The sequence below is a fragment of the Eumetopias jubatus genome, unplaced genomic scaffold (assembly GCF_037043125.1).
Source record: "Eumetopias jubatus isolate StellerSeaLion01/CBP00866 unplaced genomic scaffold, mEumJub1_p1.0 scaffold_1, whole genome shotgun sequence".
Classification (NCBI taxonomy): Eukaryota; Metazoa; Chordata; class Mammalia; order Carnivora; family Otariidae; genus Eumetopias; species Eumetopias jubatus.
Genome location: NW_028274807.1, coordinates 5,921,117 through 5,937,676, shown reverse-complemented (window position 1 = coordinate 5,937,676; position 16,560 = coordinate 5,921,117). Strand labels below are relative to the sequence as shown.

The 16,560-nt window shown below is 47.9% G+C and overlaps 1 protein-coding gene across 1 annotated transcript in view; it reads right to left on the bottom strand.

Annotated features, from left to right (window-relative positions):
• Positions 1-16,560, bottom strand: part of DSCAM (DS cell adhesion molecule) — a 672,449-nt gene that overhangs the window by 107,198 nt on the left and 548,691 nt on the right. Inside the window, exons 15-16 of the mRNA XM_028126500.2 lie at positions 15,030-15,197; positions 4,927-4,997 (exon numbers count right to left, since the gene is read on the bottom strand). Coding sequence (XP_027982301.1) covers positions 4,927-4,997; positions 15,030-15,197 — 239 coding nt within the window. The remainder of the gene's footprint in view (positions 1-4,926; positions 4,998-15,029; positions 15,198-16,560) is intronic.

Here is a 16,560-nt window from a genome sequence, read left to right as displayed (position 1 = left end):
AATGTCAGGAATTTTATGAAACCCAGTATACCCAATGCACAGATCTAATGGCATAATGCATGCAAAGTCGAGCACAATGTCTGGCTGAGAGCAAATGCTCAGAAAGACTGCTTTCCCAGGGATCCCAGCCAGGAAATATCATTTTAGAAGACAGTCCTTTTCCAATGTGGCATGCCATTTCCTGGGTAGAGGGATTTAGATGCAGGAGTCAAGTGGAGCCTGCAGTTTATTAAATCATTATGATGAAGGTCACTGGCAATAAGGCAGCTCTGCTTTTAAATGACAAGCTAAGCCATTTTCCCATTGTAAGAGCTCATCGGGGAAACATAACATATTGCAATGATGCCTCAATTAGTTGGAATTACTGGGGATTGTGCAGATGTGGTGTTTTAGTTAAAAGTATTCTTCGGATTACTGAAATTTAATTAAATCCCTAAATATGCAATGTTCAAATTTTATGCAAATCAGGTATCTCTTCTGCAACATTGTTCATCCCAAATAAAATCTAGCCAGAGGGTTTGATACAGAGGGGCAAGAAAGTGGCAAGATCATTCTCAGGACTTTGTCCTGAGTCATCAGTTGGACAACAGTTTTTAGCACCGTAGTATTTAAACAATTGAAAATTTCATAGTTTTGGGATAGCGTATGGCTCTAAAAAGCCTTCTCATTCAAAACAAAAGAAAATATTTCTACCAATAGGAAAAAAAATCTCTGCCTTAAACTGCATCCCCGGAGAAATGTTTTGAGATACTTGTAGTAGTTAAATATTTCAGATACTTAAGATTTTATGTTATGAACACATACAGATAGCGGGCAATCAAACTGTCCTTCATTTGCAATAAAATGGGATCAGTTGATTCTGAGACTGACCAGAAGAGAAAGTGACAGGCACTGTCAAAAGAGACTTGCTCTGTCAGTATTTTGACACTTAGGGAGGTAGATTAAACCATAATTTTCTGAAAAACCAAAGAATTCTCCTTTAGGTTTATGATTTTCAGGTACTTAATCAAATATATTATCAATAATCAGTAACTTTAAATATTCTTTCTGATTTTTTAAGATTTTATTTATTTATTTATTTATTTATTTATTTATTTATTTATTTATTTGAGAGTGGGGAGGAGCAGAGGGAAAGGGGCAAGCAGACTCCGAGCTGAGCTCCAAGCCCAACGTGGGGCTGGATCTCACGACCCTGAGACCGTGACCTGAGCTGAAATCAAGAGTCAGGTGCTTAACTGACTGAGCCACCCAGGTGCCCCCATATTCTTTCTGATTCTGAATAACCCCAGCAAAAACTGCAAGAAATTGTATTTGCTTATGCAAACCCTTCTGTGTTCAAAGGGGAGGAACAGGAGTTAGAAAATGAATCTTTATTATCATTTACTTCCTTTTTATTTATTTAGAACCACTTACGCTCTCTTTTTTTTATTATTATGTTATGTTAATCACCATACATTACATCATTAGTTTCTGATGTAGTGTTCCATGATTCATTGTTTGCGCGTAACACCCAGTGCTCCACGCAGAACGTGCCCTCTTTAATACCCACCACCAGGCTCACCCACCCCCCCAGCCCCCTCCCCTCTAGAACCCTCAGTTTGTTTCTCAGAGTCCATCGTCTCTCATGGCTCGTCTCCCCCTCTGATTCCCCCCCTTCATTCTTCCCTTCTTATGCTATCTCTCGAGTTCCTGTCAAGGCACCGCTCAGCATTTTTATTTAACTCCAAATACTTGAAATTATTAAAAGCCCGATTTAATAGGGCACTGGTTCTTGAACATCTTCCTGAAGGCTGACATTTGATGTGATGTGCAGAGGGCCATTTCCTCTGACACTTAACACAAATTTTTTGAACCATTACTGTCATTTATTTTTCAATAAATTATAGTAGGAGCCCATACGTAAAGGTCTGTGCGCTCCATGGAGCGGGGATGGCAGTTTTGGGCACCCGCCATGGTAGGCTCAGCGGAACTTCACTGCAGCATGAGTTAGACCCTCATGATATTCCAGCCTGGGGTTTGGAGTTCCTCAGAGCTGGGTGCCTTCTCTATGGCAGTTTCTGAAAGGCAGAATGTTTGGGAGGCTACTGTGATTTGGAACCCTTGGGCTGTGGACCTCATCATTCTCAACTCGAAGATGTCCTCATCCAATCATTTGTTCACTCATTCATTCATGCGGGTGTGCCAGCCAATGGGGACCAGAGAGGAACGAGGTCCTCCCTGACCTTAAGCAGCTCTCCAAACCACAGAGGAGGTGCAAGCAGACGGAAGGTAGAACCCATGGGATGGGGGCCTCACTGAGCTGTCACCAAGAGTGAGGGTCACACAGGGGCTCAGACAGTTACTCCCAGAGTCATGCAGGACTGGACGGGGAGGGGGGGTATGTGGGGGGGTGTCACAAACAGTGTCGTCAATGACAGTGAAGGAGGAGGGGGATGCCAACTGTGGGCACGTGAACGGCCTGTTGGAACAGGGGCAAAGTGGGGGTGACAGCCTGCAGCCAATGCTGAACGGCCTTGGGAGTCCAGTGGGTCTCGGTTGACATGCAGTGGGCCATGGGGAACCTTCACCAGGCTTGAAATTTTAAAAATTTGAAACTTTTCCTTGGTGAAAGACATGGCTGAAATCAAAAGGGAAGATTGTGTTGTTTATTTTGTTCATTAGAAAAGATATGTCACAGAAGTGTGGCTTATACAATAATTAGACAAACAATATCTAGCTCTAGTGTGATCTTTAGTCTCCAGAGTGCCCGGGACCTTTCAGAGGTCGAGAGTCTAAAATGGCTGTTTTCCCACCAAAGCCCCAGCATCCTTCTGCTCTCCATCTCCTCTCTCCCCTGAGTGCATCTTTTACTTCTGTCGGTTGTCCTGTGACCATGGAGGAGTTTCCAGTTCGCTCCTCCCATGACCCTGGTATTTCTAGCCTGCTGACTGGGGCGGGACTCCCTCTCTGGGTTCATGTGATTTCTCTTTCTTTCTTTACCTCCTTCTCTCTTTCCCTTTCTGGTCAGTTTCCTTACACAAAATGCAAATCTGGGGCTTTTACACCATAAAATCGAGGCGTATTTCATGCAGCATATTGTCCTTTGCATATACTTTGGATTGTAGATAAAAGCATACAGTTTAGTGGAATCAGTGATGCACTTTCATTACGTAATCAGGCCAACGTGAAATGACAAGCCAGAGAACGGGGGTCCTTACCTCAGTCAGACTGTTAAATCATCCAGACACCTGTCTGCACGCTGACAGGCCCCACAACATCGGCCCGCTGCTCCGAGAGAAACCACTGCTCCATGAACCGTGCATTACGACCAGCTCATGATCTAACGGAAGCAAGGCTTTCTGTCCATAGCCCACAGTGTGTCCATTCTTTCAACATTAAGAAGAAATTTAACTGCAATTTACCGACTCTTGCCTTTTTTCTTCACTGGAGACAGAAAGGAAGCCATGCCTAGAAAGTCTCGAAAGTTTCCATTTTGGGGTGTACAAGCTCTGTGGACAGACACCTGTCTCAGGCAGGACCCAGAAAGCTTTAGGGGCCACAGGAATAGCTGGCCTTTCTCAGTGGCAAAGTGTGAGACTGTGCAGAGCCCGTGGATGAAGCCTCACAGAGCCTTTAATTTGAGACAGAGTGAGTCAGCATTCCGTCTGCAGAACGGCCGGGATGCGTACAGGGTTACGGCTTGCTGAGTGCCTTTGATAGTACAGTGTGTGATGCTCGCTGCTGGTGGATATGCTCGCCAAGAGGAACGCCACCCCTTCCCACACTGCCCGGCCTGCGCTGTCTGTGCGGCTCCGCTGGAGCCAACCACTGGCTGGGGTATAAGAGCTCGCACAAAGGGGCTGTGGCATCGGCACTGAAGAGAGTAGCCACCCTGACAACCAGGAGCCTTTTTTGTTCTAGATGCAGCTCCCTTTACAAAAGAGCTGCTCCCAGGAGGAAAACACCAGCAACAGGCGTGATGCATTAGGCCTTGAATGGTTTTAGGGGCCTGTCACTTGAGGACCTCACTGTGGTTGTTGGCTTGGCTTCTCCCCTGAGTGCGAATGCAGGGGGAAAGGGTGAGAGCAGAGGAGAGGGAACCTCAGACCTAGAAGAGCCAGTGCAACTCACACAAGTTTGGACCCGACAAGAGCACTCTAGGTAGAGTCTACAGTCATCATCCGCAGGAGCACATCCAGGGATGATTAATTCCCAAGACAGTTTCCCCCACCAGGTTAGTGACGTCAAGAACCCTGGGGCAGTGGCACCTCAATGCCCCTTGTCACCAGCTTGCTCCAGCTCCTAAACCAATGCTGCTTCCTTCAGCAACGCCTTTGCTATGAAAAACACGGCGGCCGGACGAAACCGTGCTGCGTGTGTAGTTGTTTGCTCTGTAGCTCAGGGCGTCTCTCCCAGTGACCGGCCGCAAGCCCTCGTCCGACCAGCAGCCAGTCCACATCTGCAGCCACGTGTGGACTCTACTGCCTTGGACGGCAGCTGGCTCCACAGGCCACCTCGCTGAGGAGGAAGCGAAAGGCGTTCTCAAGGACACCGCTAGCTGGTGGCACAGTGAGGGCGACGGTCCTTTCTGCCAGCTCCATCCTATCTGCCATACTCAGATTTGCCACTTTGGAAAAGCACTTAGAAAAAGCTTCCCCTGGGCTCAAGTTAGAAGTGCCGGGCACATCTGTTCCCTTATTTGTGCGGAAACCAGCTCTTAGGACCCAAATTCAAGAATGAAAACAAGACATAACGACTCCACTCTCTGTGCAAAAGTATTCAAAATTGGATACACATATTGGATGTTTAAGAAAAGGGCTTTTAATCTAATGTTGCAAGACCTAAGTTTCACAAAATGTTAGTGTCTCGGCATCCTAACACATAACGTGGGTGAAGTGCTCACCCCGCGAACAAAGCTCCAGGAATACAAGTGTTTGCTTGGTTTACCTTCCAGGTGACCCTGATGCTCTGAGATGACAGGGGTTCCAGGTGAACTTCCTGAGGTGGGCCGTCAGGAGCTGTAAAGACCAAAACCCACAGGCCGGTTAGAACTGAGTTCCAGAGCAGACTGACATCTCCACAACACGCAGGCCCGGGAGACAGGCCCCCGGCAGCTCAGAGAAGCTTGTCAATCTGGCCGAGTCGCTGGGTGCTGGATTCACCCGGTGCGTACTCGCTCCCAGGAAAAATGAACCTTGAGGACCTGTTCTTCTGTCCCTCTTCACCACACCTTTGACACCGTGAGTAATAAACCTCAAGTCTGAGCAAGTTTGCAGGTAAGACAGGAAGTTGTAAGACAACATGGCTTTTGTGAAACCCTGTGGCACCTGTCGAAGACCCTTCTCTTTCCCTCGAAAGTCATGTTTAGGGACATGGCCTTGGGGTCACTCAGGTGGTGCGGAGCTATTGGGGCAAAAAAAGAAATCAGGATTCTTCTGCTTCCGAGTCGCTTTGATGGCTTTGGTTTTCCACACTTTCTGAGTGAAAACTCTCATGACCTGGGGGCCGTTGCCTCCGAAGGCAGAAGCAAAGTTGAAGAGCCAAAGCGTGCAACTCACACCACCCTATTTCCAATGCTTGTAGAGATTCCAATTACCTTCCAGTTCCAGTCCGTCACTAGGTATCAGAAACGTGCTAGCGCCAGGCACGCAGTGCAGAACTAAGAGGTGGGACACGTTCTGGTCCACCGAGAGTTGACACATTACCAGAATAGCAGATGCACGCCCTGCAAGAAAGACCAGCCTACAGCGTGGCGGACACTCAGGCATCTTCCAAGAAGTAGAAGCAACCGGAAACTTAGGACTCAGCGGGAGAGACCCCTCCTGATGAAAACATGCTGTGGGATCGACAGCTCCACCATCTGAGCTGCACAGGGACCATTTCTGTGGACATGGAGATGTCCGTTTGCAGAAGGGGTAGGAGCACAAGGGCAGATGAGGAAGCGGCAGGAGGGAATGTGAACTGGTTTGAAGGGTTTGAAAGTCGGTGGAAGGGTAAAGATAAAGGTCAGATTAGGGGAGAGGCAAGGTCAAGGGAAGCATGCTCTCCTTGGTTCAGGAGAGGAAGTTTTGTGTAATACCCGGATGGAGTTGCTAAGTTGATGGGTGTTTCAATCTTTCTGCCTGAGTCCAAATTCTGGCCGTATCACTTAGTAGCTGTGTGGTTACTTAATTTCTCTGTGTCTCAGTTTCCTTCTTTATAGAACAGGACAATAAAATGCATGCCATAGGATTGTTATGAAAATAATGTACTCGGCAAATACAAGCAATAATAATTATTTTCATTGGGTGTTTGACACAAGGGGAGGTAAAGGGGGAAATTCATATAATGAAAAGAAAAGGTACACTTGAAGGAACAATGTCTGAGCACAGATGCAAGGGTACTATCAGGAATGGAGGTGGTGGGGTCCCGGGGCATCAGAGTGACCATCTCTGTGGTGGGAGAAGGGAGGAAACAACGGGGGAGCTTTTGGTGGACTTGCTGGTTGAGGGAAGCAGGTTCAAACCTGATTGTGTTTTGTTAGCAAACAAAGTGTGTTTCTTAGCAAATAATAAGAGGCAAGGTCAGGGGCGCCTGGGTGGCTCAGTCAGTTAAGCGTCTGACTTCGGCTCAGGTCATGATCTCAGGGTCCCAGGACCGAGTCCTGCGTCGGGCTCCCTGCTCAGTGGCGAGTCTGCTTCTCCCTCTGCCCCTCGCTCCCCCAGCTCATGCTCTCTTTCCCTCTCTCTCTCACAAATAAATGAACAAAATCTTTAAAAAAATAAAAATAAAATAAAAACATAGACGAAGTCAGCAAATCAGAATGGCAGAAGGAAGGAGGGCCGTGGCTTTAGGAACACAGGGCCCAGGGAATGGTAACGGCCAATAGAAATGTGTGCCCTGCACAGCACAGAGGAGCACGGAGCCCCAGCTTGGCATGTGAACATCACACGGGGGGAAGCTTGCGTGTGGGCCTTCATGAGGGCATGGACAGGTGCTGACAGGGTGTGCAAGTGGACTGCGGTGAGCACTGGCGCTGGGCGGGAAGAAGCAGGTGCCCAACTTCTACTGGGGGAGGGGCAGAGGAGCACCCTCTGGCTCCATATATGAGCAAGAAGGCGCGGGGGGCGGTGGGGGGGGGGTGGGGACTGACTCCAGAGGCCGAGGCTGGTGGGACCAGAAGAGAGTGAGAATGCGAAGAGAGGAAGCTGGTTTGCCGGAAAAGATGGTTCATTCTGTTTTACAAATATGAACTTGAAGGGAACTGGAGACATCAGCACTGGAAAGGTTTACAAGAGCCGGGAGAGAAAGAGGAGTCAGGTCTGCATCTGCTGCCTTCTGCACACCTCGTTCCGTTCTGCTGCCGCCAGCCTGGCGTCTCCTCTGCATGTCTCCTCTCTGTGCTTGGTCTGCCGCTGTCCCCACCGAGGCGCTCAGCCTCACCGAACAGCCTGCCCCAGCCCCGCATCTGTGGCGGGTGCCAGTTTTTATTTGGGTCCTAAACATTGATTCTGGTTTCCACGTTACCTCTTTTAAAGGGCACATGGGCCCAGAGCACCCTTCAAGCCACTCACTCATCCTACTAACTTCCGTGTGTCCTGGGTCCTGCCTCCCTCTGAGTGCTTCTGTTCTGCACCCCCGTCCCCCATGCACCCCCGTCCCAGCCATGGCCAACATCTCAGTGGAACCCAAACACACCTGCCCCGGGAAGATCTGACCTTCTGTCCTCAAGCTTTCTTTTCCCTCCGTAGGCATTGCCTGCCCACACCTGGGCGACCCCCACAGTCTCCCCCACCTCAGCGTGGGGGCCATCCCAACCACAAGTGGCGCCAGGCACTTGCTCAGAGCCACCTTTGCCCCAGGCTGCCCTCCCCCGACTCTGAGCTGCACAGCCTCCCAACCTGGGTCCGGAGCAAGTCCCTGCCTTGAAGGGTAAAGCACTGTGAGACACTGAAACGCAGAGCACGCCTCTCTCAACCCAGCAGGTCACGGGGACCGCTGGTTTGCTGGAGGTGCTGCAGCCTCTTGGGTCTATGCATGAGTCCCCACGCGAGAAGGCTACGTTAGCACCGAAGCTGACTCCAGAGCAGGGACCGAGGGAGGGACTGGCATCCAGCTACCTGCCATCATTGTCCTTGTAGCTCTGTACCTAATTTCTGCTCACAGGGTCATGCCCTTCACGCAGGAGCCTTTTGATATGAGCTCCAGTGAAAACCCGTGTAGCAGATTTCTCTCAGCTGAAAATTCTGTGGTCATCGAGAAGCATGGGGTTCATCCACGAAAATCCTTCTTGAAAAAATGATTTTGAGGTCTGACAGCTGTGCTGATGTTTGATTATTTTAATTTAATTGTGCTAAATCAGACTTAAAGAAGCTCCTGTTGGTGAGGAATGAGAAGTAAGATGGGGGCAGCACCTCACCCTGCATCCTTTGAGTGTGTCTGGGCTGTAACCTTTGGGGGCATCATTCTGGGCGGGGAGGGGTGGTGGGTGGCTTATAAGCATAGGCTTCACATCTTTGATGAGATAGAGTCAGGCTTAAAAACAAAGATACGAGGATAGCGTTTACAAAATGGTCTTGATTCTATCAGAAACCTTGAAGTCGATGATGCAGTCATGAATTGGGGAGAATTTGGTTTTCCAATCTGGTCCAGACCTCTCTCTCAAAAATAAAGTTATAGAAACAACGTCAAAGACCAACGCCAAAAGAATACAATCTATACTCACACATTAGAGTCATGCCCGATATAATTAGGAAGCATTTTTGTTTGCTGGGGAACTGAATTTTCCACTCTTCAGCTTTCTAAAGCATTATAGGAAAAACTTTATATATATATATATAAAATGAGTCTGCTTTCAGAAATTTCATGCTTTCCTTATAGCCCCTGAGCTGTAATCATTCCACAGGTCCTCACCTCCTGGCAAACAGACAATTTCTGTAATTTCTCTAGAATTTAATCCAAGGCAGACTGAATTCCCCAAAGCTGAAAGGATTCAAGATCAACCATTAGGTACTCACTTATTTAACTAACTTTGAAAACCGTGTTGACATCTGACATTTAAGAATTTATTTACATATTCTTGAACTGAAGCTATACTATTTAGAGAAAGCATAGTTTCTTCTTCTGTTTTTAAACCAGAATATTTCGCTTTTTCTTGCAAGAGGAGAAGGCTAGGAGGTAAGAATTAATAATAAATGTGATTTTTCAAAAATAAATAATCTCTGTATTTCTACAGGAGCCCAAACTGCTCGATCTACAAAACAGTAATAATTGGAGATGGTGCGTACAGTTCCCAATGCTCTTCCTAGGCAAGGCAACTTTTGTGAATTCTGTTTGGCTCAAGACACAGGGATGACAGACCCTTCCTAACTGCCAGACACGCAGACATCTGCTCTTGCTTTCCTCTCTCTGCCTCGCCACCTCCTGAGCCTGCTCCTCTCCTGTTTCCTGCTTCCCTGACGGTCACTCTCAATGGATGGTCTCCAGGGATGGTCCTCTCTCTCACTTCCAATCGGTGAACACAAGACTCCAGCCTCAGCACTCCCCTCTGCCCCTTGAAATACCCTCTCCTCCACGAAGCCATCTCCTGGCTTAATGCAGAGTCTTGGCACCAAATCAATCATTTAGCTTGGCTGAACCGTCTCTGTGGGAATCACTCCCAAATTTCTATCTCTGGTTCCCTTATTGGCAGATTTAATGAGAGCTTCCTATGTGCAAGTGCAAAAGTCAGCAAGGGCTAGGGTACAAAAGTGGGCTCCACAGACACGTTTACCTCTGCTGGAGGCAGCAGGGGTGAGAATGATGCTCTTTGCTACACAGAGGAGACCAAGACGATGTTTGACAAAAATCAAATTAAACAAAGAATAGTTGACCCCTAGACGGGAAAAAGATAGCTATTTTGTAATGTAATAGCTATTTATCAAGTAAGTAGCTTATTAATTTAAGCTCTTTATTTAACACTTATTATGTGCCAAACACTGTTCTTGGTGGTTGGGATATGGCAATGAACCAAACAGGCAACTATTCCTGCCCTCGTGGGAGGGACACAAAATAGAGCTAAACAAAATAAATTGGTAAATTATATGCTATGTTTTTTTCATTTATTTATTTTTTCATTTATTTTCATTATTTTTTATTAAAATTAAAATTAAATTAAATTTAAATTTAAATTTTATTTAAATTATATGCTATGTTGATGGTGATGTGATGCTATTTTTACAAAGGAGAATGTTGAGGGAGGGAGGGGGCCAAGTGTGCCAGAGTGGGCAGTGGGTTGGACTTTAAATAGTGAGTAGGACTCACAGAGATGCCATTTGACCAAACACCTGAGGAGGTGTGTGTGTGGGGGGGAAACGAACATTCCAAAACATTCCAGAACGTTCTAGGTTAGCCAGTGAGTGTATATAGCGCATGAATGAGGAGTGGCAAGGCATCCAGTGATTTGTTTGGTTTAATTTCCAAAGTCTCTAAATGGACGCTGGAGAAAAATGAGGGCCATGGAAGCAGATTGCTGAAGGCTCAGGCACAGGGCGTGCCTGGTTCTTCCCGGGGGCCAGACCCTGTGCATTTGACGTCCCCTGGAGGAACACAGTCGATGCCACACCGGGCCCTACTGGGCACGACGCTTCACGTTTACTGTTACATGTGGATGGATGCCTTTTATTCCTTAAGCCCTCATCATATCCTCTCCCCCTCCACCCCCAACTCAGCACATAGAGGCAACGCTTCCTCTAGATCGGAGCTGCTACTCTGGAATGTGATCAGGACTGGTACAAAGGGCTGTTAATTTAGCGCTGGATCCAAGGGAAACCCGACAACTCCATGTGGCGACCCTTCCGTAATTCCGACTTTCCGCTCTCAGATGCATCTGAAAAAATTCAGTGGTTTCTCAGTGAGCTCCTGCATAACCGAACTTCCAGGTTCTAGGGGCAGATTCATAATGAAAACAGTGAAGGGATCAGCCATCCCAAACCCAGGCAGAGGTGCTAGGCGACATGTAACCTTCAGGGCACAGCTGCTGATACGGAAGTTGGTCTTGGTGAGGGTCAGCTGTGGATGTGACATGCTGATGGGCATTGAAGGAACCTGGCGAGTCAGTGCATTTCTGGTCCATTAGGATCTAATCCCGTGGACTCCTGACAGTGTCTCCACTTCCTCCCTCACCTTCTCCCCCTTGAGGGGTTAGGGGCTGCTGAGGGGAGTCGGGAGGAGAGTGCTAGACAGTGAGACCCCTGCTTTGTGTCGAGTGCATCGGGTGTATGATAACACCCCTGTGCACTTTCACACGAAAATTCTGTGGGTGTGGTTGCATTGGAAAATGCTGTTTTCCAACATTAGGTAAGGATGCTGTGCAGATGGTATGATTCCTTCTTCACTAAGCTCTGCAATGGGAAATATGACAGGAATCCAAAACCCAAATTCCCACCACGGCAAGACCTAAGTTAGGGATCTGTAAAATTTTCATGTAAAGGGCCAAATAGGGAATATTTAGGCTTTGTAGGCCACGGGAGGTCTCTGTTACATAGTCTTCTTTTTAAAATGTAAACCCTATTCTTTGCTTGAGGGTTGTAGGGGGGATTTGGCCCATGGGCTGGAATTTGCTGAACCCTGAAATGAAAGAAGGGTAGGATGATGATTAATTGAGGGGAGCTATGGCCAGCCTCAAGGTAACCTCTGTATACTTGGCTCCAGCTGATGGGTGCCAAGCAGGCACTCAGGAGAAACTCAAAATTTGGATTTTGATCTGAATTTTCCCGATTTCAAAAATTGGCACCTAAATTGAACGATTTGCACTACAGTAGGCCAGACCCAAGCCAAACACATGCTCAGGCCTCCTGTGCTGTGGGCTGCAGTTTGTGACCTGGGTCAAGCCCCAGCCCATCGGGACAGGGTTGGGAATCTCAGGCTACTGACCCCGATGATTCCTGTAGGCTTAGAGCTCTGGCTGGGTGTGCCTTCTTCTTCCTCCACCTTCCAAAGCCCTTCCCTTTTGCCTTCCTCTACTTTTCTTTCTTTATGAGACCCTTCAAAATTTCAGTGCAAATACATTCTACACACACACACACACACACACACACACACACAATCACTGTTACACCCTTCTAACACAGTACAGTGAGTCATCTTTATGAAGATTCCTCCCACATGAGATTTCCATGAAAGATCTGCCTTGTGCCGGACACACATGAAGAAGGAAACAGGAGTAGCCTGTAGCCCCTGACGTTGAGGGGGCCACAGCCTCACCCAGGACCCTGAGGTCCATGCAGAAAGGATGACATGCCTCAAAGGCCATTGTCAGAAGGATTCCTACTTAGCGGTGGGGGAGGAGGCACTAACGTCATCCAGGGAGACCCTCCAGACAGAGGGCACAGCACACATGCAGAGGACTGGGGGCAGGAAGGGGCCATAGGAAGTTGAGTGCAGCTTCAAAGCAGAGGGGGTCGGGGAAGACCCAGACCTAACCACCTCAAAGACACATTTCCACCTGGGTACTGAGCGATGTCCCCCATGCCTGAGACTTGGGCACTGTATTACCATAAAAATGAATGGGTCTACAGCTTCCAGAAGCTTCCATCTGAGAGAGAGATAGTCTGCTTGAGAGATGACCTTAAGGAAAGTGGGCAATAAGGATGGGAAAAGGTCACCTTGAGATGACAGTAGCTCCCCACAGATGTGTCACTGGGTATCCCTGCTGGGAAGCGTTAGTAGCAATCCATGGCCACTGCAGGCAATTCTGATGGGGGGATTTTTGGCCAGGACAGTTGCCCTACCTTCTCCATGAGTCACAAGTAAGAAAACCTGATTTCTTCATGTCAGGCACAAAACCGATGCACTAAGACAAAGACAAATTCTGTTTTGGAGCTCCACTTTGCTCTACCTGCTCCCCTCCTTGCATTTTCCCCTAGATCCTCTGAATAGTAAATCAGAGAGGCTCTGTGGGGCCATCAGCAGCCAGCGTGCAGGTGGAATCCCAGAGGCCAGCCCCGGAAGCCAAGAGGGTGTCTGCAGAAAGGCCAGGGAGTGGCGTCGCAGGTCGGCGCCCGGCCGGGAGTGGCTCTTCACCTGGCCTCCAGGCTGGGGAGCGACGCTGCCATGGCAACTGTCAGCTGTAGCAGGGGTCACCGAGAGCCCAAGAAAAGGCTACAGGGCAGGGTTCATCATGGCAATTGGGAAGGCAGTGGAAAATACAGTTCTCTTGAGAAGGATGTCCAGACGGAGCGCAGTCAGAGCAAGGGTTAAGAAGGAGGAGAAGCTTCCTTCTTAGGAGTGAGGAGTGAGTCCAAGATTACATTTGGGGGGCAGCGTCTCCTCCCTAAATATACAATGTGATGAAATTCCAGGAAGTTCGTGGGCTGTTTAAATATTTAAATACGATTCTATTTCTGCAGGAGCACGTTGACACTCATTTCTCACTTGTTTCTGAGAAATACAAAGTACTTTGAGAGCTTGCATTTCTTTCCCCCAATTATCCAATATGTTTGTGGTGAGGAGGAGAAAGGCATCATTATGTCCATTTTGCAGATGAGAAATCACACAGAGTTTCTAAGCAATAGACATGGCTCATCCTCAGACATCCATGAATAAAGCTATCCCATCACCTGCCCGTAAAAACAACTTTCAAGAACCAATGTGTTCCCAGGTGGAGAATGAAGTGCTCATCCCCACTGCGGGAAGAACTGTCTATTTCAACCCACTTCCTTGCGGATGGTATTGACTACACATAGCAGGAGAGTGAAATGTTTGTATTTGTTTTGGTCCAGCAATCCTACTACTTGGAATTGAGCCTAAGAGAATAATCTTAAGGGGCAAAAGACAGGCTGCAGAGGATGTTCATCACAGTAGCATTTATAGTAATAAAAAACAGAAAAAAACAGACATGTCTAATAATATAGGATTTGTGAAAAAGATGGTGAAAGATATCATTATGAATCATAGGCAAGTACTTAAGGGGTATATAAGAGTGATGACTTTTTGGAATGCCATTAATGAGGGTCGAAGAGAAGGGGGTGGAGGGAAGGAAGTCAAGAACAACCCGAATTCCCCAGCTGAAAGCTGAAACAAACCTCTCGTGGACTCTCACTCATTCGGGGATGATCACCTTAAACCTGGTGTTGAAGAAGGGATCTGAGTCTAAGTTTCCAATTTCACCGCAGCAGTACATAGTGGCTGATTAGCTCTGATTTCCGGCAGGGAAAGAAAAGCCAGGTTTGGGGCTGGACACTCTTTCTCCTGAGAGATGAGCCAGGCCTGGGTCCTTACCTTTCCTTCCCCAGACCACCTCAATGGCAGCTGGCTTCCTCCTCTCCCTCCAGGACGTGGGTTGACAGCCAGCCTTCACCGGCACTGCCTAACGGCTCAGACCCCCACAAATTGGTCAGTTCATCCCTGGTAGTCATGGGCGAGTGTTGGAGGGAGAACGCATGCGTGCATATGTGTGATGAATGATTCAGTAGGTGATAGCACCATGCCCACAGGTAGCCCTAGGTGGTGGGATTAGGGAAGCGGTTTTGCCTTCTTCAAAATGTTTATCACTATCCTCTAAATTTTCAACCCTGAATATGAAATTCTTTGTAATAGGAAGAACAATAAAGTTTACTATAGAAATATTGACATTTCTAGTCAATAAAATATCATCTACCGCTGTCCCCCCACCTCGTCACACACAGAATATTCTTGCCATTTCCTAGTTAAGCCATCCACTCACACCTGGATTGCGTAGGGCCTTGGGCAAGACATACACTCATGGTTCTCCTGTCAACCTGGATTCCATGATCCAAACAGAGGAAATGTAAAAATGGCCCAGCTCTTTAAAATATCACCAGACTGGTAGTCTCCTATGTCTGTGTTTTAATTCTTGCATATGAGAACCCTGAACGTAGTTGGAAGAACAGTGCCTTCGAAGTAGGAGGCAGAGTGCTGTCTGCGTCTCTAACAGGGTGTGGCGCTATGGAGGGCACTCTTCAAAAGGCCTCCACCAGGCACAGCCCACAGCCTGATTCTGTGTTAGCCATCTGAGCCCCGGGGGCCAGCTCCGGGGCTCCGGGACATGGGCCTCGCCTGCTCACACGCACCTGCCTCATCCGCGGTGATGGAGAGCTCGTTGCTGGGCTCGCTCTTGCCAATCCGGTTCTTAGCGTACATGCGGATGCTGTAGGTGGAGGAAGGGTGGATATCAATGATGGTGGCCGAGTTCAGCTGAGGGGAAACATCTTTGGTTCTCTGAGCAGAATCCCAGGAGTCTTTTGGGTTTTGTTTTTCAAAAAAGAAGAGATAGAGACGTGAGTTTTTTTTCTCTGCCTCTGAAAGTTCACAAGTAGGAATTAAACACGCACACGCACGCACACACGCGCACACACACAGGAAGGAAGAAAGAAAGAAGAGTTACAACTCCAAGTGAATTCTCAAAGCAATGCTCCCAGTGTGCTGGCGGGTTGGCCATCGGAGGGGGACATTGCACACTCATTACCCACGTTAAGGGGGACAAGGGCTGTGGGCAGCTAAGGTCTGGGGGCGGGAATGTCTGAGGCACTGGTGGGTTTCAAGGAGGAAGGCGCAAGAGATAGGAGCGCACGTCAGTGAACTGGGAAACGGCCACATCAAGGCACTCATTGTACGAGATAGTAAAAGGAATTATGGTTTGGACACTGCCCCCTACCCACAAAACAAAAACAAAAACAAAAACTCTGGTTCTAAAAGGTATTTGAAAACCAGCGAAACCCCTAACCATGTCAGATCCTTCCTGCTCCAGAAGCACAGCAGTCAACATGAAATACTTACGTAAAACCTAATCTCAGTCTCCAGCATAAACACTTAGTCTCGAATACTTTCTTGTGGGAAATATTTTCAACCACAGCTAATTTTCACAAGAGCACAGACCTCACGGGAAGAGTTATCATTGAATATGTGACAATTTGTACCTGCTGGGTTTGGGGTTTCGACCAATGAGGAGTAAATGGTTCTCCTTTCAGAAAGAGTTTGGGTGGTTGCTAATTGGGTTGAGCGGTCAAGAGATGCTGTCAGTTGTGGGAGAACAAGAACCAAAGGTGGTGCACAGAGATGGGGCTTATACAGCCCCACAGTCCCCAGCGTCCTCTTCGGTGGCGCTCACCACCCCTATATCTCACTGAGGTTCTGTGTTCCCTGCTGGATTCTGAGCTCTGTGGCAGCAGACACTGTGCTTGCCACGTCCACTGCCACGTCCCCGGTGTTTGCACAGTGCCTGATGCATAGCAGATGCCACATCATGAATGCATGCTTAACAGATGAATACATAAAGGGCAAACATACAGACCTCTGAGCCCTGGGGAGGGTTCATTTCCCCTTCCATGTTCATGATGAGCATGGAAGTTCAGAGGGCTGGTCTGCCTACAGGTAGCCATAAATATTAAGAGGTCTTCTGGACTTGTACAAAAATGTGTCTCTTCCAGGCTGCCTTGGAATGCTGTAACCAACTGGGGAACAGAGCATAATAAAGACCGACAATGACTATTCCACCTAAAAGGAAAAGTATCGCTTGAGTCAAGAAGATTGAAGGTGGATAAACACTGACATAGAAAAAGAAGATGCTACAAAAAAAATCACACAGTAGAAGAGGACAAGAAG